Genomic DNA, 23,739 nt, shown 5'->3' with positions numbered 1-23,739 from the left:
TGGACCTGCGACCTGGACCTGCAATGACAGCACTACACGCGTCCGGTTGCCTGGTAACGCCAACCCTCAAACTTGTCTTTCTTGAAAAAAAAAAAGGGTAACCTTCATTATGAAGAATGCCATACGCCTATGAGCATACATTACTGTGATTGTTTACATTTCTTTCTCTAAAGCCAGACTTAAATATGTCTGTAAACCCAACTCATTTTCCAAGCATGAAGCTGTTAAAATAGGACCGGAGGATCCATCGCAATGCGTTGGTTTCTTCGTGGATCTATGACATCATCTACATTTATTGTCATTGTTCTTTTAAAATCTGTTGGACCAATAAATGGAGTCCTGGGCGTGGCTTTCTTTGAATACCGTCCTCCGATTGGCAGCTTGTACAAAAATACTGTACTTTACTATCGTGCCATTAAAAAAAAAAAAAACGGCACCCTCTTGTAGTCTGCTCGTCGAAGATGAACAAAGCTATGGCTGTCAAATAGTGTCGCATGCGCGCAATGTGTTTATTATTTGCACGCAAGTTGGGTTTATTATCGTAACTTACGTGCAACAGGAAAAAAGGAGACGCGAACCGTTCGAACTGGATCGACTCACGTAAGTTCGACGCTAATAAGCTAGCTGGTTCACTATTGACATTACAGAGTATTGTAATTCAGAGTTTGATTAAAAAACTAAATCTGTTCGTATATATTTTTAGTGACCGGTATGAAATTATTAACGGTTAATCTTATTCTTTGCAGGCTTTCTTTATTTCCCGCCCCCGTGAGAAGGAGTTACAGGTCAGTATGACGTCATTTGCATTGATATGGTACTTTTTTACTAGAGTATTTTTCGCTTTGTGGTGTGTGGTGCAAGTCATTGTTTTCATGAATCCTAAGCATTTGGTACACCTACATTGTCCAATGACATGCAGTACAGTGCTTTAAATTTACGCTTCTTTAAGCTGTGAGCGAACCCGTTAGTTTATTTTAGTGTTCTTTTTTCCCCCGTTTATTAGGTTTGTAATACTTGGCAGATGTCCTTTCGCTCAATGAGGGAAGCAAGACGTCAGAACACAGTAATATCGAGCAGTGAGCATGCTTGACTAGTCATTCATGTTGAGTTTTTCTTTCCACACAATGGTGCTCCTCACACTGTTAGAAGGAGGATTTACTTTTTATTTCACTCGGGATTATGATACATTTTGGGTATGGAACTGGTTTCAAGAACTACTCTCTAACTGCCCTATGCAGTTAATTTTTTTTTAAACTTTTTATATGCTTTGAAATGTGCAGTGGGACCTTCAGTTTTGCATGCATAGAAATTTCTGTATTTGTGTCTACTGGACTTCAAAAGCCCTTCTCTTTGCATGTGTCATTCATTCTTAATTCATCAAGATGGCTTGATTTAAAATGTGGAAAATAGTCTCATACTTTCCACTAACAACCCCGACTAAATGTAGCTCCTTTTTTTGTCAAAATGGATCACCCCAACAATACTTCTTTATAAACGATTATGGCCAAAATAAATATGATGATTATTTTGGTCAATATTGAAATCATGATTATTAATCACAATTATTCATCATGTTTGACCAAACATGTCTATTTATTGTCTTTTTTTTAAACAAGCAGTATATAAACAAGGCTTCAAGGCTTGATGCTAACAAATAATAACAATAAATTAAAGTAAATAATAACTTTGGCAAAAACTCAGAGGGCAACACAGCTAACTTACAACCAATGAGAAAAAATGAAGCCAACTTAGAACCAAACACATTATTTACTTTGAAGCAAATTTTAATTACAGTGATCCCTCCTACTTCGCGGTCTCAGATATCGCGGTCTCAGTACTTTGCGTTTTTTTCCAGGAAAAATTAAAAATATTTCAAAATAAAAAATCATTTAAAAATTTGCAAAAATGTAAAAAAAAAATTTGAAAAAAGCAAATAATGAAGTAATATTAGTTAATAACTATGTTAAGAATTCTTCAGAGATTTAGATTTTGTTACGGTTTTTATCTTATTTTGAAATGCATGCTTTTAATTTGTCGGGTCGCGTTGCATTTCCGCTTCCTGTTTTACGTTCTCTGCGTCATTCGGCTCGTTACGGTGACGTAGTGAATGACAACGTAAGATCATATTTATAGTTTATTATCATTTATGTTGATAACGCACGCTACTGCCTATGTTTGGTAAACGATGAGTATTTATTCTGTTTATGTGTTCGTTTGTGTAGAGGTTGCACTTTATAGTTAGTAGTTGTTAGTTGTTGCTAACTGTGAAGGGAATCATATATTAGGTTGTTATCATTATGTGCTTAGTTCATTGTTACCCATTTTTGCAATCCTAGTTCATCTTGACCCTGTCCTTAGATAGAACTGTTGACGCACGAAAGTGTGAGCCGGGACCTTGGCCCAGCTGCCGGTGGCGCCCGGCTGGCTCTTTTGTTGTGTCTTGTAATCTGCTATGCTTCTACTCAATAAAAGCCAGGGGGGGACGGCTGGGCAGTGAAAAACTAGCGTTGGAAGACCCACGAGTTACATTTGCCCAAGCTTTTTCCCTATGCCCGGCATAGAAAAGTCAATCTTGGCTGGTCTGAGTTACTCTTTTTGCTGTTTAAGCAGCTAGGCTTGTCCTTGTCTTCTTTTCTGAGATTTCTCTGACATTCTAACCCACTAATGTCGGCTAAAAATACTGTAAATTCATAGATTAAGTGTTTATATGTTAGTTTACTGACTTTAAGATTGTTTTTGATTTATTATTCAACAGATACTACGTGATACACCATACATTAGCCAAAATAAATGTGAAGTTCAACGTGATGACTTGCGTACTCTTTCACCGCAGTCTTGGTGCAGATAACCAGTCCTGAGAACAAATTCTCAACAAACTAAGTAATATTAGTTATTTAATGAATATACAATAATGTTGATAAGGATAATGTAATGTTAAATAATAGGAGAAAGGAAATAAAATACCAAAAAAAAAAAGGATTGTTAATGGTTACTGCGGCTATATCGGGGCGTACATAGAAATCTAGGAACTGATACCCTACTTTGCGGGTTTCAGACTTCGCGGGAGGTTGACAGCCTCCATTAACCGCGAAGTAGGGGGGGATCACTGTATTTAGCAGTCAATGTAGTCTGCTACTAGGGGAGTGAACACAATAAGAATTTTATTGTGTGGCAAAATAATACTATATGTATGACAATAAAACTCTTGAATCTTGAAATGTCATTTTCAGTCATTTCAAACCAAATTCAAAGTGGGTCTCAATTGACAGCTAGCACGGTATACATTAGGAATCAGGTGAGAAACTCAATGCAATTTCACACCGGTAAATAATGTATTCGGGTGAGAAAAGCAGAAGCTTTTCCATGCAAACATGTCCGAAACTTTGGTAACATTGGGAAACTGGTGGTAGGATGACAAAGGAGTTAAATGTTTATATCTCCGAGTCCCAGCATAATTACCGGTAATCGTGGCGACCAATATTGTGATCACGTTTAAAATTTGATTAATTTTGGAGCTCTACATCTTTGACATCATTTACTATTTTGCTATTAGACAGGGTCTAATCACCATTAGGAATCACCATTAGGAAATGCAAATATGTGGGGGTTCCTAGTAAAACATCCTGGATTGAAAAGATTCAGCGCAAGTATCGCAGGTGTTGGGTTAATCGAGCAATTATTATGGCAGAGTAGCCAGAAATAAAACAGATGATATTATCGTCTGTAGTTGCTGAATAAAATACGCCTAGAAGTACCCCTACAAATGCAACTTAATCAATCAGACACAGATGTCTGTTTTTAGTCATTTATTTTTTCATCCGAAATCGACTTTACACTGGTTTTGATATGGCTGTGTTTGCCATAAGTGAGAGCAGGACGCGGTCAGCATTTTCCAGTCAAATGACCTCATGGAGAAATGAGCTTATCAGGACATAGATAATTCCCATGCTATTTTTTCTTCCCTCCTTTTGGAGGATGTTCTGTTGGAGGAGGTTTTTTTTGGGGGGTCCGACTGACTTCTCCATGCCGATCACTGTGCAGCTCATCTCGCTCTCGCGCTCTCTTTCACCCTCCGACTGCATTGAGTCCAACTGCATTCTATATGCCTATCACTTTGCAGCCCCCCCCCCCCCCCCCCCCCCCCCCCCACCCCACCCCACTGTGTCTCCACTGTTTGGTGAGTGTTGCCATGTGAGCGCATGGTCAGAAAGAGCCTTGACGCACAGCATCTTCTATCGTGCCAAGCCGACTCTCACTAGCTTGCTGCTTTGACCTTCTTCCTCAACCATTTCGTCAGGAAGCAAATTTGGATTTTCCCTCATACTATGCACATCAATGGATACAAACAGCTCAGTGTTTAGCGCGCGAGCTGAGGATCAGTCCTTCCATGTCCGCTACAGGTACGAGGTGCAATTCTTGCACACCTTTCTTCTTTTTGACACACTTTCATTGCATTTCTCTTCTGTTCAACACTGACATTCTTACGCAAGACAGGCCAAGGGGATGTCCATTGTTCATTTTCTGAGTGTGAATGATTGTCAGCAGTCAACTGAAACAAAAGGAAATTGATGGATTCATGTACGTGGAGTTGTCACAGTGGGGTGAAGACATCAAGGACATTGACCTCATTCAGTTTGTACATATTGTGATAAGAGGTGTAAACATTCCTCTAAGACGGTGATTCCAATGAGCTGCCCAATGTGCGGCCTCAATAGTTAACAAGCGCTAAAATATCCATCCCTCGCGAGTTTGTGTGCCTGTCAGCGATGTTGCCCAACGTCGAACAATTTTGCCGGCAGCCACATAATCTGTTGCACGCCATAATCTCCAAGTCATAGGAGAGCGCTGGAGGGAAAGACAATGAAGATGAGCCGAGAGAGCGCCGACTCGGCTCTTTGCGTGACCTGCTTGCAGTTGGGTTTAGGGCGCCATCACATGCCTTGGGGCTTCTTTTCGTCTTCAATTGGCCTGACGTCAGGCACCTTGAGGCCACTGGGAATATTTTTCGCTTCTGGATGCTGTGGAAATAAATAATGCTCACATGCACTATGTGCAGTTGTTGTTGTCAAGCAAGAAAGAGCTTCAGGTAGGCTGCCATACACCCCCCCTTCATGGAATCATTGCTTGTGCGCAGCAATAGTATGGGAACATAATAGCCAATTTAGAGTTACTTGTTTTTGAAATAGTGGTGTTGTGAGTTAAGACTTACCCAATTTACAAGTTTATCCAGATACAAATTGTCCTTTGTTTGATATGTTTATTCATTAATAAGAGGTGTCCCTCTGATAGAATACCAATATTGCATTCTAGAATACTGTTTGATATCGGCGGTGTTCTCAAATCGGGGTATAACTACCCTTGTGGTACGTGCAGGTATCAGAACTGTACAGTTGTCTCCAAATTAAGAGCAAAGTAACTGGAACATAAACCAGCTTTGCAAGATCTGTTAGGAGTGACTCCTTTGCAAAATGTCATTTTAATTTATTTTGTTCAGTTTCAAATAGATGCACATTGTTGCTGGTGATTTAATTTTGTGGGAGACAAGCCTGAAATAAAACAAATGACATTGGGCAACTACGTATGTTGAGCTGCTATAATCAAAGTGTGCAGACAGAATCATTTACGTTCATTGCACCAGCCAGTGTAGAGCGCTGCTAGCTGGTGGCTAACATACTGTAGGTCAAAGTCAACGTAATGTTGTCATTTGTCAGCACCCTAAAATCGGAGGCGACAGTTGCACTAGAACAGTGCTTCTCAATTATATTTTGCTAGGCACCCCTAGGAAAGAACCCCCCCCCCCACCCCCACCCCACCCCACTCGACGCGCTGACTATAAATACGATTATTTTACCTAAAATTGTATCTGTTTTTAACATTAACAAAAGAAGGAAGCAATAAAAATCGACTTTCAAAAACTGTACATTATTTTTTTACTTGGTTTATACAGGTTACAGCTTAGTCTAAAGCAAACAAAAAAATAACCAAGGGCATCAACTAAAAAAAAAAAAAGATGACGATTCTCATTTTATTGCACTTACACTTCACATGACAAAAACAAAGCATTTTCCCTGGAGTCATCTGCGCCCTCCATGGCATTTCTACTTCTAAACTCACTACTTCTCAACAATTGCTGCGATTAGCTCACACTTGGTCTGCTTGTTTTGACTCAATTTGATAGCACACAAAGCACCGTGAAATGGGACTTCCTTTTAGTTCTACTTTTAAAACAAATGTTCTCCCTTAAAGGGGCCATAACATGAAACGTCAACTTTTTAGAGCGTTTAACCATGTTCCAATGTTAATTTGTCCACATTCCGAAGTATTATTTTCCTTCTGTGATGTATTTTTAAGCGATCCTTGCTTATTCGCGCTTTCACACCAGCCCCACCCATGCAGATAAAAATGGCTTGAAGTGCGCTTATGACGATGGCAGCAATTGGCTACTCCCCTACACCTCTTTGCCCCGCCTGTGTTTGAGTAAACAGACGCCATTCTAATGGTCTTTTAGTTTGATTTGGGTTCTGGAGCTGAGAAGGCCAAGTAAACAGCATTCCTTCACACATGTTATTCCTCTTTTTTATTCTGCCCATTTTTTGACGTGTTTCAACTCATTCCCAGATTCACACCGTTCCAATTTCATATTATTCCAAATAATCGTGCGATGACTGCTTCCATTTTTCTCATTCCAAATATGTAAAGATTTTCCTCAATTCCCTCTTTACCTCGTCAAAAATCCAATTGACTTAACATTGGGGGATTTTACATTTCATATTCACAGCTTTCACGTTTCAAATTTTCACTATTTAAATCATTCGTCTCACCTCAGGGGTCATTCCCATCATTTCAGGAATTCATACATTCCAATATTTTCCCATAATTCCATATTTTTCACCCTTTAATAATTCACAATTCCTTTTCAATGGGAGGATTACCCAGTCATTCTCAATGGGAGATTTAACATTTCACATTTTAATATATTATATTTAAAACAATACGTTCTAAAAATAACACGCACAAAGTGAAATCCGTGAAGTAGCCAGCTTTATTTTTTTTTTTTATTATTTTACAATGCAATACTAAACTATAGAATAAAACCAAAAATCAAAACCTGTTTTAAAGCCCCAAATTTGTTTAAAAAAATCATTTTAATATAGTAATACAAAGTTGGAAACATTGTCACTTGCATATTTCACAGTCCGAGCTATGCCTCTTCGTCCTTAACCCGCACATTGTTATGAGCAGTTGTTGATCTATTTCTTTTTCTGAGCAAAAAGATTTTTATAAACGAATATGCCCGGACATCAAATTAAAGTGAAGCCTCTTATATCATAACAATACACTTGAAATTTCAATTTATTACAAAAGAAATCTAGGTAAAAGTCAGATTTCCGAAACTGCATTTTCTCCGTTGCTCTCGGTAGACACACAAACGTGTGCTTTTCCTCTCGGCACGCCTATGAGTCATGTGATCGGCTCCCAGCGACCAAGCTGTCAATCAATGTGCTTACTAGCACGTTTGCAACGTATGTGCTTAGCTGAGCCACATGGGCACAGGAAAGACACAGCAGAGACAAAAGCAAGCTTTTGGATCCTCTTGCCATTTGTAATAAATTGACAAGTGAAAAACCAATATAGTACAGCGTCAATATTTTATTTCGAGCTAACAGTAAAGCCCCTGAGCCAGTCGGCATTCAGAGCACAATGCGCTGTATAAAATATCCACACTGTAAAAAATCCGTGAAGCAGCAAACCCGTGAAAGATGAACCGCGATACAGCGAGGGATTACTGTATCCCATAATTCCATATTTTTCACCTTAGATAAATCATAATTCATTCCCAATGGCATATTCAACATTTCACATATACATCATTCAATTCATTACTTTCACATTTTTTTCATCATTCCTAATATTCACACATTCCAATAATTCATAACTATTTTAATAATATCACCCATAATTCCTCATTCATTCCCACCAAAACATTGTAACCTTCTTTCTTCACCATTACTCATCCGATTTAAAGCTTTTCAACTTTAATCTATTCCCCCGATTCCTGCCATTCCATGGGCGTATCCATTTTCCTCTTCCCACAATTCAAAATGTTCCCACAATTCCACGTTTTTCAGTTTTTACCTTGTATTTCTACATTATTTAACCTATTCAAACCGTTCCAACCAATACTTCACAGATTCAATCCATTCAAACATTCCACATCATTCCACCAATCAGCGCCTCTCCCTTCAGTGTTTACGCCTTCACGCAATTTCTTCAGGAATTGCACATTTTCTACTTTGTTACGTTTTACAGTAGAACATGCTGAAGGGGCCAAAATGTGTGTCCGTGAGCACACAGACGGACAAATATTCACCCGCGGGCAGAAATATTGTTATGAATACTGGGTTCCCAAGGGGACCAATTTGATAAAAGGAACGTGTGTTCGTGAGTGCGGCATATCAATGCCGCTTTGCATTTTAATGCCAGTAAAAGGCCGTTTTTTGTCCCCGTTATTCACCCTGTTGGAGTAGAGGGGTCAGGGTCACGGAGGGGTGCATGTTGCATGGCCCGAAGTTTGAGCTGCAAGATGTTACATATGAGCAAACGAGCCGTTTTACTTCCTGGGTAGAATGATCGGAACCATAAAACTCATATCTAATAAGAAATTAAATCCCCAATGTGCCAAACGCAATTTATATGCACATATTACACTGTGAAAAGTACTTAAATATCATGTTACGGCCCCTTTAAGAAATGATCAAGTTACTAAATCTGCTCTACTAGTGTCTTAAAACCTCCATTATCCTTAACAAGCTATTTTTGCCCTCTTTGTCCCTGTTCTGCTCATGGGTTCAAAAGCAGCAGCTTGAGGGGCCCATTAACTAATTTGCGCTATAGCAGTGGTCCCCAACCCCCGGTCCGCGGACCGGTACCGGTCCGTGGATCAACTGGTACCGGGCCGCGTGGGCTGCACCCGAAATAATGTTTTGAAGAGGATTTAGGGGGCAGGAATGAATCATGGCAGCCGCTTTGCGGTCGCCGGGAGCGATCCAACACGGCCAGCTGAGCTTTCAATACAAAACAGAGCCAAGCAAGAGCACTCACCTGGCTTGTAGAAAGGCAGAATTTGGACAACTGGTATGTGCGGCGTTTGCTTCCCTTAACAGCTATAGAACCGTAGTTACTGTGCTAAGCTAACGATAGCGCAGCATTGTCAGCACAATACTTAGCACGGTCTCGGCCACTTGATAGCAACACTGAAACTTTTGGCGCTGCCTCTGTTGATATTACATACTGTTACAGGTATTCTCTTTTAAAAATACATACTCTAGCGCAGTGGTCCCCAACCTTTTGATCACCACGGACCGGTCAACGCCTTACATTAATTTATATTGCGGACCGTGGGGGGGTGTTGCTGGCTGCACAGCATCATTCTCACTATGTATGTGTTGCCTAGGGGAACTGGGATATAACGTGTGTGTGCTACCCGTCCGTACCCTCACCACCACTAAAGAAAAAACGGCCAACAAACAAGCAGAGACAACACAAACACACGATACTCACCCAAAGACGAACCGAAAAAATGGATGAGCCCCCAATATGTTATACCCAGCCTAGGGGAACTGGGATATAATGTGTGTGTGCTACCCGTCCGTACCCTCACCACCAGAAAAGGCCCGTGAAACTAAACGTGTTGAACAAAAACAGCAGCTTTTATTGTCTTCGGAGGGAGAGCAAACAAACAAAATAATAAACAAAGGATCTTCTGAATCCCTTACTAACTAGCCAAACAACTATCTACCTAACGCAAAAACAGGAGAAAAAAGGTTAAACAAAAATGGCGTCTCCCTCCTACTACTGCTGGATCTACAAATTCTTACAGGAGGATTTTGAGAAGTACACAAGCAGTGGCTCTGAGCGATTCCTCGATTATTAAGTTGTCCATCAATCTATCAATTTTCTGTAGCCACTTATGCTGACGCGAGTTGCAGGCTTGAGGTGCATATCCCAGCTGACTCTGGGCAGTAGGCGGGGCACACCCTCAACTGGTTGCCAGCCAATTGCAGGGCACATGGGTACAATATAGTTGTTTCTTAAATTTGGTAACTGAGTAGTTGATTAATAGGGCAATGTTGACAGCTCTAGATTAGTTGTTGCCCTGTGTAACCTTTTTGTTGAAGCCCATAGAGTCGGATTGCATATTTTAAATATTGTAGTTTTTTTTGCGCTGGTCCCACAACTTAGCCAGTTTGTACTCTGAAAGGATCTGATCTGTCATAACAAATAAGAGCATACTTGTACTTGTACCCCGGACTCAGTTGGTTACACAGGCCGCATATGCCATTGTTCCGCGTAAATGGAAGGAAGCAGTGGGACAACATCCTCCACTGAAGGCTTTCAGTGGGCACCGCATTTTTGGCCACTTGTGTGAGCGCACAGCACTTTGACGCCTTCTCCCACCCGCTCCCAAAAGTCCGTCTTTTTGTAGGATGGAGGTGTCCTGCCTGGAGCTGGCGCTAGAGGGCGAGCGCCTGTGCAAGGCGGGCGACTACCAGGCCGGCGTGTCCTTCTTCCAAGCCGCCATCCAAGTGGGCACGGAGGACCTGCAGGTGCTCAGCGCTATCTACAGCCAGCTGGGCAATGCCTACTTTCACCTGCATGACTACACCAAGGCGCTGGAGTTCCACCGGCACGACCTCACCTTGACCAGGTTGGCGGCGCCATTGCGGAACTGTCTCGAACCATCACATCCCAAGTCTCAACTTGGAAGCGTGTTCCTACGTGCAGGACCATTGGGGATCTGCCGGGTGAAGCCAAAGCCAGCGGCAATCTGGGCAACACGCTGAAGGTGCTGGGGAGGTTCGACGAGGCCCTTCTTTACTGCCAGAGGCACTTGGATATCGCCAGGGACGTCGGCGACAAGGTAACCCAGATAAAAATGCCAGCACAAAAGACCAAGGTTCACATTGATTGGCTTAATGCTCAGTTCAGAATTTTTTGTTGAGCTCGTTCACATTTCCCAATAAATGCGACCTATGTGTGAACATTAACAGCCTACGCAGTGCGAACACGGTGATGTCACACACTTAAGTTGCTGTTTATAGAAGTACCTGCCGTTGCTGAAATATGGCTGTCATCCTGGAGCCAGAATATTTTCAATCTACTACATTTATAGAGGAGAGGAGAGGGGAAGAGTGAGCTTTGTGGCACTGGCATTTTGTGCGACGCTAGTTAGGACAGAGACAAAATACACCTCCGTCTTACTGATACAAATGTTTGGGTATTTCCATGCCGCTTTTGCCTTTTTAAGTGCAGAATTGTGATGTTGGTCACTTGTCGGTCACATGTGTCTCGCAAAAATGTGATCAGACTGAAGTTGCGTAACAAAAGTGGTCAGAAGAGGTTATACTGTCCTTATGTTTTACCATGACCATACTAGTCGTTTTGAGGGCCTCTGTAGTAATCACATACTTGTCCATTAGAATTGCACCAAGCCCTGCCCTACTGCAAAGCTCCTTCCTGTTTATATCCTGGTGCCCGCAGCTGGCCAACAAGAGTGAAGAACAATGTCCCATGCTGTGTGGCTGCACATGTGTGTAAAAAGGAATAAAAAGTTAGTTTGGGAACCACAAGCTGAAACAAAAAAATGCTTCCACCACTATGCCCGTTTTTTTTATCTTAAATACTCGCTGTGCTAATAATAGTTATCGTGAGATTGCATGATATTTAAATTTTTTACTGTATACCAGAAAGGATGAATGCACAATGGTTCCTAATCTTATTCTACCTTTGCCGCCCACCCACAGAGAGGAGGACTCAGCCTGATCCATGTGACTACTTTACAGTCTTACCTGGTTCCAAGTGAGCCATGTGTGCCAGGGTTCAACTAATTAGGAAGATGCAGAGCAGGGGTCACCAACCTTTTTGAAACAGAGAGCTACCTCTTTGGTACCGAGTAATATGAAGGGCTACCAGTTTATGTGAAGACACCGATCATAGTAATGATTTTTCAAAATAATTAAGCCCTCCCCCTCTTAGCCGCAGCAGTAGGTTACCTGATATATGAAGTTGAATATCTCTAAAAGTAGCGTAATTTTTAATAACACATACCATGTGTTTAATTGGACAGCCATGATCTATATGTAACCACCAAAGTCAGGGGTAGACTTTTACTTGCGTTTTTGTAAAATTGAAGTAAAAAACCTTGACTTGTAGAAATACAGTAATCACATGCCAGAGGCCTCATTTAACAAGCTGTTGGCTTCCAGGTGGGTGAGGCGCGGGCCCTCTACAACTTTGGCAACGTGTACCATGCTAAAGGAAAAAGTATTTGCCGGAGCGGAGCCGAGCCTGGAGATTTCCCGGAAGATGTCACGGCGGCTCTGCGGAAGGCTTCCGAGTATTACCGGTACGTCACTGGCCGTTTGCCGCTTGCGCCCGGCAGCTCACGCCACTGCCAGCCACGCTTTGCAGGGCCAACTTGGAGCTGGCACAGGAGCTGGGCGACCGGGCCGCCCAGGGCCGAACCTTGGGCAACCTTGGCAACACTCACTACCTGCTGGGGAATTTCCGCGACGCCGTACAGTCTCACCAGCAGGTGTCTGTCCTCTGCCTGATAAAACTGTTAAAATTAAATAAATCAATGAATAAATAATGATCTTTGAATGTGTTGTCAGCGTCTGCTCATTGCCAAGGAATTTGGGGACCGCTCAGCGGAAAGGCGCGCCTACTGCAACCTGGGCAACGCCTACATCTTCCTGGGAGACTTTGAAGTGGCCGCCCAGCATTACAAGTCAGTCCACCAGCACGCCACGCCTCAACCCCTCATCCCATTGAAACGGATGAGCCCCAAATAACTCACTCGAAACCACTGACATATTTTGACACTTTTAAGGCTCCCCTCATTCCATTAGAGCTACTCATGTACAATCTTTGTCAATATTTTTCAAGGGTGTGGCAAAAGGAGGGTCAGTCAAAAAAATTAATCAGGAACTAAAGTAATCATTTACTGTATTGCTTTGGTACCTCATTAATTTTTGATTGATTTTAATTAAGTGCCAAAAAATAAATCGGTCCCTAGAGAAATCAATTACTGTAGTGCTTTAGTACTTAATTTAAATCAATCAAAATCAATGAAGTGCCCAGCAATCAATCACTGTAAAACAATCCCTTGCTTCAAGTACTTGACTACTGAGATAATTAAGACTTAAGGTTACTAAGTACCAAAGTAATCAAATACCTAGTTAATTAAGTAGTCAGGTAATTGAGTACCTAATGAAGTACTTAAGTAGTACGATACCATAGGTGATCAATAACTTAACTATAATCGATTGAAATTCATTTTAATACAAAAGAACTGGAGTACTTGATTATTTTAGTACATAATGATGAATAGTAATGAATTACAGTGGGCCCCCGGGTTACGAACTTAATCCGTTCAGCGGCTACGCTCGTATCTCGAATTGCTCGTATAGCGGGCAATCCAAACCCATGTTAATTCGTGAATGCGTGCAACGCGCGCAGAAGCCTTAGGTAAAATCATCACGCTGTATACATATATTAATATTAAGTGACATAATCTACTGTACAGTTGCATTAAATAACAAATACAAGGGAAAAATGACTTTTACCTTTGGAAAGACGTGACTTGTGCTGAGATAAGCAGAGATGAGCAGAGATGAATGCTCGAAGTCAATACGGTAAATCAAATATGCTATTGGTCTTACAGTGTCACAGTAACTTTTTCAGTCAGGGTTTTGTCTACTTCCTTCCATCCCAACCAGCTGTGCCATCAAGCTAGATAAAGGCGTTCGGCCAATAGCATATCGGCACTTCTGTGATTGACGTGTGACGCCGGCCAATAGCATCTCCGTGAGTGAGACCGGGTGACCTTAATCGACCAATAGCATATTGGCGTCTCCTTGACTGACTGATAATTATTCGCACTTTTTTTTTAAACGGTTGGAATGTATTGACATCTTATTGATTAAAACACATTTAAACCTGTGACGATTTTTTGTCCTGCAATCGGCACACTTAATTTCATGTCAGCTGTTTTTCCCGACGTGAATTGAGCTGGGTGGAGGCGGAGGGGAGGTTGCTTGTGTTGTATTAACTAGGCACCACAATTACGGCTTGTTCGAGCGTCAGTTCACTGTTGGTTTCAACTCACAGAATTGCAACAATGGCGCTGTCCCAAAGCATGTCGGGAGGTCGCCGACTAACATGACATGCAGTTTTGTCAAGCAACCATTATATAGCACTGTAATACCACCCGTAACAGGGTGCAGAGATCAACGTCTTGAGTTAATACCGCAACGCAGATAGGCTATTGGTCTTACAGTGTTACAGTAACTCTTTCAGTCATGGTGCAAATCACGGAGATACTGAAACATCATCCTCTTATTTCTTCCTTTACCGCTGCTAGTAATTTTAGAAGCTATGTCTAACAGATAAAGTTTGCAAAGTCTTCAAAACATTCCGTTTTTCACTCATTTTCTCTACTTCCTTCCATCCTGTCCCATCAAGCTAGATAAAGGCGTTCGGCCAATAGCATATCGGCATTTCTGTGATTGACGTGTGACGCCGGCCAATAGCATCTCCGTGAGTGAGACCGGGTGACCTTAATCGACCAATAGCATATTGGCGTCTCCTTGACTGACTGATAATTATTCGCACTTTTTTTTTTAAACGGTTGGAATGTATTGACAATTAATTAAAAAAAACCACACATTTAAACCAATGACAATTCTTTGTCCTGCAATCGGCACATTTAATTTCATGTCAGCTGTTTTTCCCTTTAGCTGTACAAACCCTACACTTAAATGGTAATATATTTAGACACCGTGAGTGAGACAGTCAGTGTGAGGTTGTAAGACCAATAGCGTTCACGTTACCGCCACAAGTATCTGTCAATGATTGTAGATGACGCAACTGCTGAATATGTTGACGCAGTTAGGCGAGAACATTTCTACATACTCAATGGCTGGTTTGTCGGAATGCTCGTAAGGCGAGAGGTTTGCTCGTAAGCGGAGGACAAAAATCTCCCTGATCCACGCTCGTAAGGCGAATTGTTCGCAAATCAGGGTGCTCGTAAGCCGGGGGCTGACTGTACTTAGTACATAAATACTTAAGGTAATCAATTACTTAAGCTCTTAATACATTTTACTGGCAGCTGTTTTCAGACCCTCCTTCAATTTCAAGAGATTTATTGTCATATGTATAGTAGTACCACACAATCACATTTTTATTCTGTTCATTTCCCCGAGCAGCAGACTACATTCCACAATTGAGCAATAAATAAATAGCAATGAACAACAAACGGAGACAATAGTGCTAATAATGTTCTGCAGAATATTATGTAGTGCAAAATTTTTAGTGCAAGATATTGGTTATGCATGCAAGGAGGCAAATTAGCACTTGTCCAAAAATGTCTTTGCGGTGAAGTGCTAATTGAAAGGAATTTGCGAGCGCAGGAGGACTCTGCAACTGGCCCGGCAGCTGAAGGACCGGGCGCTGGAGGCTCAGGCCTGCTACAGCCTGGGTAACAGCTACACTCTGCTGCGCGACTACGAGCGATCCGTCGACTACCACCTCAAGCACCTCATCATCGCCCAGGACCTCAACGACCGGTAGGCGCCCGCCCGGCCTGGCCCCAAATGCCGCCCTCTCTATTTGACCTTCTGTGGCCGTTAGGGTCGGCGAGGGTCGGGCGTGCTGGAGTCTGGGCAACGCGCACACGGCGCTGGGGAACCACGACCAGGCCGTGCACTTTGCCGAGAAACACCTAGAGATCTGCAAAGAGGTTTGCCCGCACCTTCCCCATACCACCCAACCTTAAGAATTTCTTTAAAGGCTACTTTCTAGTTCCTATTTCGAGTAGCGCTAGGTCTCTTACCAAAGGCACTTCTGCCATCTAGTGGCTGTTTTTACAGCTTGTAAAAGGCTTTTGAGCCTGTGCCTTAGAGTGGAGATACTCCAGCAACCCTGAGAGGACTCTAATGAAAAAAAATACATGCTTGTACTGTAGTGAATGGGAGCGAGAGTACTTTTTTTTTTTCCCCCTAGACAAGTTTGGGGGCGAAAGAGATAAGTACTAAAGTAAGAATTACCTTAGTGCAAAGACGTCAGTCAAGGCTCGGTTGCCAGATCCGGCCCGCCGCATAATGGCCCGTGAAAAGCTAATTATGACTTCAAATTTTTCACTAAAATGCCAAATTTTAGAAAAAAACATTAAAACATTTTGAGAAACAACAAGCATTATTTTTCGTACTGACAATTCTTTTGAACAGTTTTTACTGGCCTCCAATTCAAAACTACAGTGGGCCCCCGTGTTACGAACTTAATTCGTTCAGCGGCTATGCTCGTAACTTGAACTGCTCGTATGACGGGCAATCCAAACCTATGTTAATTAGTGAATGCGTGCAACACGTGCAAAAACCATAGGTAAAAACATCACGCCTTTATACACATATTAAAAATGAGTAACATAATCTACTGTACAGTTAAATTAAATAACATATACAAAGGAAAAATGACATTTACCTTTGGGGCGACGTGACTTGAGCTGGGTGGAGGCGGAGGGGAGCAGAGACCAACCCGCAAAATGTATTTATTTATTTTCTTAAACTTTTCTCAAACTAGAACATATCACTGGCGATTTCCTTCTCTTTAATCCATAATAGAAGAAACCTCTCAATTTTGTTGTCGATCGAGGTCCGTCCCCCGGCAAGGAAAGTCTTGCCCTTAGAAGATTGCCGAGCGGTTACGGCCATACTCACGAGCAAGGTTAACTATGCATGCGCCTCCTTCGTATTTTTTTTTATTATCTCCTGCATGGTTTCTATTGTCATCATCCTCTTACTTCTTCCTTTCCCGCCACTTGCAATTTTAGAAGCCATGTCTAACAGATAAAGTTTGCAAGGTCTTCACAACATTCGTTCCTTCCGTTTTTCACTCATTTTCTCTCCTTCCTTCCATCCCGACCAGCCGTGCCATCAAGCTAGATAAAGGCGTTCGGCCAATAGCGTATCGGCATTTCTGTGATTGACGTGACGCCGGCCAATAGCATATCCGCATCTCCGTGAGCGAGACCGGGACTGTGATCTTAATCGACCAAGAGCATATTGGCATCTCCGTGACTGACTCCGTGACTGACACCGTGACTGAGACAGTGACTGTGACATTGTAAGAGCAATAGCGTTCAACGTTGCCGTGATGAGCGTCAACTTCTGATTTAGTTGACGTAGCAAAGCGAAAATAAATGTACGGATACAATGGCCGGCATATCGTATTGTTCGTAAGACGGAAGGTTTGTGCGTAAATGGGGAACAAAAAACTCCGCGGTCCACGCTCGTAAGTCGAAATGTTCGTAAAAGAGGGTGTTCGTAAACCGGGGGCCGACTGTATAGGTAAGTGTGTGACAATTCTACTTCAAATTGATTTGAGTTCATTCTCTGACAGAAACTATGTGGTCCATGATGAAAATGACTTTGACCTCTGTTTCAATATGTAATTACCTAAAGAAGATGATTGCTTCCACACCCAAATGATTTTAGTATTCTTTAGGTACATTTAGTAGGTAAGTAATAGATTACTTGCTAAAGTAATCCGTTTCCTTAATACTTATGGCCTTTAACCAATGATTACCAATCAACTAATGAAATAGTTTAGCTTCTACAGCAGTAGTCCTAAAGTAATTTAAAGAAAAAAATCAACAACTAAGCAATTAGTGAACAAATCAGTCAGTTTGATAGACTTTTATGCCTAGCTGATTGGCTTGATCGCAACCGGCTGATATTTGGCATTTTATGGATGGGCTGCAATTTGCAGATCATTGATTGCTTCTGCAAATTAGACATGTGAATGTTTTCACGGGCAACATTTTGACTATAACTGAAGTTACTTTTCGAAAATTAAGGTGCAGTTTCTTTTTTGTGTGTATTTTCTGTTGTTTGAATTCACGTTTACCAGACGGGCGACCGCAGCGGCGAGCTGACGGCGCGCATGAACGTGACGGACCTGCAGACGCTGCTGGGCCTGAGCTACGGCAATAGCTCGGCCCTATCCGACCATGAGGACGTCCGCTGCGGGACACGAGGTAAGAGGTGTCGCATCCTGACCCTTGAGGACATTTTGCCATGTGTGCTTTGTTCGCTTGCAGGCGGCTGGAGCAGGAGGCACAGCATGGACAACCTGGAGCTCATCAAGCTCACGCCTGACAACAGCCATGCACGTACCTTTCTCTTCTTTGCTTTTAATTTATGTAGGGGTTTTTTTCTTTCCTTCCCCTAAAGATACCATGTATAGCAGTGCTTCTGAATTATATTTTGCTTGGCCCCCCTGAGGAAAGAGAAAACCTTTCACCCACCCCCAACTTGCCGTGCATTGTATTATTATTATTGTATTATTGTTTTCTGTAATTTGTATTGTTTCTGTGTTCGGTACATGCAGCATCCACTTCAACCTGTGGGCCTGGAAGGGGGCTCCTCCCACCTGTGGTCCCTTCTGGAGGTTTCTGATTTTCCCCAAATTGGGGTTTTTGAGTTTTTCCTTCCCCTTCTGGGAGCTTTGACAGGGGATGCTGTTGTGTACCTTACATTGAAAAGATGTCTCTGTATGACCTCTTTTCATTCTGTGAAGCCCTTTGAGACTTCGGTGATTTAGGGCTATATAAATAAAATTTGATTGATTGATTGATTGATTGATTAGATATAAAAACTGTATAGGTATACCTAAAACTCTACTTTAACATTAACATAAGAAAAAAAAGCTATATCATCAGCAACTATCAACAACTACCATAATTCCCCAAACATAAGATGCACTTGTGTATAAGACACACCCTTAATTTTGGGATCAAATTCTGGTATTTTCAGTGTTAATGTCTATAAGCAAAACAAAATCGATCTCATCTTTTGTAAATATTTATATTTTTTTGTGTTCATATCCATAAGTTATTTATTTGTTGCGTGTCGTGTTTCAGATTTCCCATATTGTGCACAGTCCGTGTGCCACAGTGCCAGTTGAATGCCCTTGACGCAGTTTCACCAAGTTTATGTTTGTGTGTATCTGCCAAAAGACTGCAATTAACAAGTCAAATGGAATAACTTTCCATTTTCTCTAACCGGTGCACACAGCTCCATACCTTGCCACTCTTATCTGAATCAGCTGGAGACATCATAACTTTTACATGATCCTCTCTGTTTTAGTAATACAGTGGGCCCCCGTGTTACGAAATCAATCCGTTCCGCGCCTAGGGTCGTAACTCAAATTCACCGTATGGCGGGCAATCCAAACCTATGTTAATTAGCGAATGCGTGCAACGCGTTCAAAAACCTTAGGTAAAAACAGCACGACTTTATACACATATTAAAAATTAGTAACATAATCTTCTGTACAGTTAAATTAAATAACAAATATACAAAGGAAAAATGACATTTACCTTTGGGGCCACGTGACTTGAGCTAGGTGGAGGTGGAGGGGAGCAGAGACCAACCCGCAGAGTCTATTTATTTTCTTAAACGAGAACTTTTCTCAAACGAGAACATATCACCGGCGATTTCCTTCTCTCTAATCCATAATAGAAGAAGCCTCTCCATTTTGTTGTTGACCGAGGTCCGTCCCCTGGCAAGGAGTCTTGCCCTTAGAAGATTGCCAAGCGGTTACGGCCATACTCACTAGCAAAGTTAACTATGCGCCTCCTTCGTATTTTTTTATTATCTCTTGCTTGGTTTTTCTATTGTCATCATCCTCTTACTTCTTCCTTTCCCGCCACTTGCAATTTTAGAAGCCATGTCTAACAGATAAAGTTTGAAAAGTCTTCACAACACACCGACCAGCTGTGCCATCAAGCTAGATGAAGGCGTTCGGCCAATAGCATATCGGCATCTCCGTGACTGAGACCGTGACTGTGACCTTAATCGACCAATAGCATATCGGCATCTCCGTGGCTGAGACCGTGACTGTGACCTTATAAGACCAATAGCATATCAGCGTTTCTGTGACATGTGAGAATAGTTGTTTTTGTTGATGCAGCAAAGCGAAAAAAATAGTGCGGCTACACTGACCGGCATGTTGGAATGTTCGTAAGACGAAAGGTTTGTGCGTAAGAGGGGGACAAAAAACACCGCGGTCCACGTTCGTAAGATGAAAAATTCGTAAAACAGGGAGTTCGTAAACCGGGGGCCCACTGGTATAGTAAGTATAGTATAGTTTTTTTGCTCCCTGTAACAAAAAAAAAAAAAAACAACATATGTATACTTAGTTTTGTTTAAAGAAAATTGTCATGCATAGTAGCTATTTTTTTCAACCTGAAAGAACAAGTACGCACTTTCTATTTATTTTTTCTTCTTTCAAACCGTTGGCGCAGGTTCCTAAGTGGAGCAGCGACATGGCCATCAAGCCGGCCAAGCGAGGCTTGGGCAAAAGCTCCTCTAAGCTCTTGTTGCTGGGCCGCCTGCGTGGGAACAAACTGAAGGCCAAGGTCCTCCAGGACGCCGCCAACGCTCTGGATGAGGTGCGACCCCGAGCCGCCCGCCCTCCAGCTTGCTCGCACCCCGCGTCGTTTACTGAGCGCGTCCCATCGCCCGCCCAGCGCTCGGGACCAGACGCGCTCAGGGACGAGGCCTTCCTGGACCTGCTGAGCCGTTTCCAGAGCGACCGCATGGATGACCAACGCTGCTCCGTCCGAGAGAAAGGTGGCGGCAGGTTGTCGCTGGACACCGGGACCCACTCGCCGCCCACCATCGTCCGGAAATGTCAGTCCAGCGAACTAAAAAGCAAAAAAAGGAAAAAAGGTGATAATATCCTGTTCTTCTCCCCAGCAGCCGCATCCGAGTCGGCCAATCTGTCGGGCCGGCGCACAGAGGACCAGGCATCCGCCGGTGGAAGCCTGCCGGGCCTCAGGCTGGACCGGAACAGCAATCAGGCCGCGCTAGGCCTCCTGATGGCCGACGACGCCGAGCCCGACGACCGCTTCTTTGACATGTTGCTCAAGTGCCAGGTGGGCTTTGCCACTCCGATTTCTGTTTTCCAAACAGGTTATGCATTCAAAACTAGGGTCAGGCTTCCAAATTAGGGCAGACATTTCAAACTAGCCTTTTAAACCGGGTTTGAGCTTTCATGCAAGGGTTGGGCTTTCAAACAGGTTACCATTTCAAAATAATTTCCCTTGTAAACTGCGATTATGTTTCAGGGTCAGGGTTTCAAATGAGGACTTCAAATTGGGGTAACGGTTTTCAACAAGAATTTCAGTGTGGGACAATGCTACGTTCACACCAAACGCGAAAAGTCGCTTCGCTACGCTCATTCGGTAGGCTCTCAGTCGCCGGGTGTTAACTGGCATTTAGCTTGTTCACATGAGGGCTGGGGTTTGAGCGTGTTGTGCCCAAAGGAGAGCCCCGCTGAGAACTTTCACTTTTCTGGGATGTAGCAGAGCCAGTGTTTTCTCCTACAGCAGCTTTATTCTTTTTTTTTTTAATGTTATATGTCACTCGCTTTGGGGCAATACTCATCTGACGGTCAGGTGTCCAATACTGTGCTAAATACTGTGCTGTCAATGATGCACAATCGCTGTCTTGGCACAATAACTCCAGTTTAAAAAAAGAAAGCAGTTATCCCAAGTTCCCCCTCTGCCATTCTACAAGCCAGGTGAGTGGTCTTGCTTGCCTCTGTTTTTGTATTGGAAGCTCAGCTGGCCGTGTTGGGTAACCGCAAACTGGCGGCCATGATTCATTTCCGTCCCCGCTGAGACGTTGCACGTCCCCAAAGCTGATTGGCTGTTGCGATGAAAAGAGCTTCCAAAGTTACATAGCGTCAGGGTTTCAAACAGGTTATCATTAGGGTCAGGGTTGCAAAGGAGAGAGTAAAAAAAACAACAACTCAGTTTTCAAACTTTTTAAAAACATTTTCAAAATAAATTTTCTAATTTGTTTTCAAACTAGGGTCAGGCTTGAAACATTGAACCTGCTAGGCTTACCGTTTCAAACTCTTGTTGGGATTGGCCTTTTGCGTGGGTCTAATGTAGAGGTGTCAAACATACGGCACGTATTCAGGCCCACAAATGATTTTGTGAAGTATAAAAATGAGCTGAATTTTTCAATATATGAAAAACTTGAAAAGTGTTATGATTAATAGTAATGTTAATATTTTATGATTAATAGTGATGTTCTTGTTTTATTTTGAACAATATTTAAAAAAAATACATTTGAAGTTGTTTTAAAGTTACATAAATATATTGCATGATTTTATTGGTCTGGCCCATTTGGGAATCGATTTTCTCCCATGCGCAAGCTTAAAGTAGTCTAACGTGTTCCAGGGTTCCCGCTTGGATGAGCAACGGTGCACTTGGCCCGCTACTCTGGCGCCCACTGTGCCGGACGAGGACTTTTTCAGCCTCATCATGCGCTCGCAGGCCAAGCGAATGGACGAGCAGCGCGTGGCCCCACCTTCTTCCTCCTCTTCATCCTCCAACTGAGCTCGGCACTTAAGCCCCTCCCCCAGGCGCACTTGGAAGCGGTGGTCTCCAACCTTTTGGTCACCACGGACCGGTCAACGCCTTACATTTACATGGGGGGGGGGCTACGGCACAGTAACTATGGTTCTATAGCTGTTAAGTGAAGCAAACGCTGCACATAACAGTTGTCCAACTTTCTCGCTTCCGCCTTTCTACAAGAAAGCGCTCTTTCTTGTAAAAGTGAGCGCTCTTGCTTGGCTCCGTTTTGAATTGAAAGCTCAGCTGGCCGTGTTGGATCGCTCCCGGTGACCGCAAAGCGGCCGCCATGATTCATTCCTGCCCCCTGCGTGAGCCGTTGAATGTTCCCAAAGTTGATTGGCTGTCGCGATGCGTAACGCGGAAAAAGTTAAAAAAATTAACTTCACTCGAAAGGCGAAATTTCGCTTCTCGTGATCGCGTGCAGCCATTGGCGTCGCTCCATTCGCGTCGCCCAACGTGCATTCGCGCCCTATCACGCGAACTCCATTGACTACAATACGAAACTCTCCACTTTTTCGCCTCGTTCGCGTTAGGTGTGCACGCACCATTAAACTAAATCATCTCCAAAACATTATTTCGGGTGCAGCCCACGCGGCCCAGTACCAGTTGATCCACGGACCGGGGGTTGGGGACCACTGCTTGGAAGGACTCGCCAGCAAAGTGTCATGATTTTAAGCGGCTGTATATTTCCACACTGTCATCGTGTCATTGTTTCACTGTGTATTTTTTCCAACGCTTGAGCGTTTTTCTATTTGTATGTCTTGTAATTTTGATGACTTGTGCGTCTGCAAATTTCCCTCATCATCTCTGTCCTTGGATTTTGTGTTTTACAAATGCTTTTCCAGTTTTGTTGAAAGAATTGTATGAACCTGTGTACAGTGTTTTCTACTTCATTTTCAGAGTGGCTTTGGAGCAACTAAATCATGTGGCTATTTGATATATTGTGTCATTAATTACAGTGGTGGACTGTAAGTGCCAGAAAGGCCTTTCTCTGCTGGCCTATACATAAGATGACATCATTATCGTAACTATAATAAACTTAAATAATTATAATAGCTGTAATGAAAGACAATTATTTTAAATTCATTTTTACTAAATATATATATTTTTTTATTTTTAAAATTATTCTCCATATTCTGTTCTTTTTGGGTCATATATCCATTTGGTTACGCTCCTTCTAGTGTTTTAGTTTTTAGCCAATTAGACTTCAGCTAACTTGTGTTGCCAGGCTGTATGTAATCTGCCTG

At 42.6% G+C, this 23,739-nt stretch overlaps 1 protein-coding gene across 6 annotated transcripts; it reads left to right on the top strand.

Moving 5' to 3' along the window:
• Positions 1-495: 495 nt before the first annotated feature.
• Positions 496-23,545, top strand: LOC148415239 (G protein-signaling modulator 2-like). Of its 6 annotated transcripts, none has more exons than XM_088428987.1 (14): positions 496-600; positions 747-785; positions 10,487-10,708; positions 10,786-10,921; positions 12,267-12,406; positions 12,472-12,595; positions 12,675-12,790; positions 15,474-15,629; positions 15,694-15,802; positions 17,971-18,097; positions 18,161-18,228; positions 20,369-20,756; positions 20,826-21,001; positions 22,316-23,545. In XM_088428987.1, the coding sequence occupies exons 3-14, from the start codon at positions 10,488-10,490 to the stop codon at positions 22,472-22,474; spliced, it is 1,920 nt and encodes a 639-aa protein (XP_088285113.1). In that variant the 5' UTR covers positions 496-600; positions 747-785; position 10,487; the 3' UTR covers positions 22,475-23,545. The 6 variants fall into 6 exon arrangements, with proteins under 6 accessions (XP_088285113.1, XP_088285114.1, XP_088285111.1 ...); XM_088428988.1 differs by having other exon boundaries at positions 500-600; positions 10,472-10,708; XM_088428990.1 differs by lacking the exons at positions 496-600; positions 747-785 and adding an exon at positions 4,945-5,086 and having other exon boundaries at positions 10,472-10,708; positions 20,369-20,515; positions 20,594-20,756; positions 20,823-21,001.
• The last annotated feature ends 194 nt before the right edge of the window (positions 23,546-23,739 follow it).

Source organism: Hippichthys cyanospilos, chromosome 12 (assembly GCF_059441005.1).
Source record: "Hippichthys cyanospilos isolate Australia breed blue-spotted pipefish chromosome 12, RoL_Hcya_1.0, whole genome shotgun sequence".
Lineage (NCBI taxonomy): Eukaryota > Metazoa > Chordata > Actinopteri > Syngnathiformes > Syngnathidae > Hippichthys > Hippichthys cyanospilos.
Note: the sequence above shows the minus strand (reverse complement) of the source record. Positions and strands in the feature narration are given on the sequence as shown.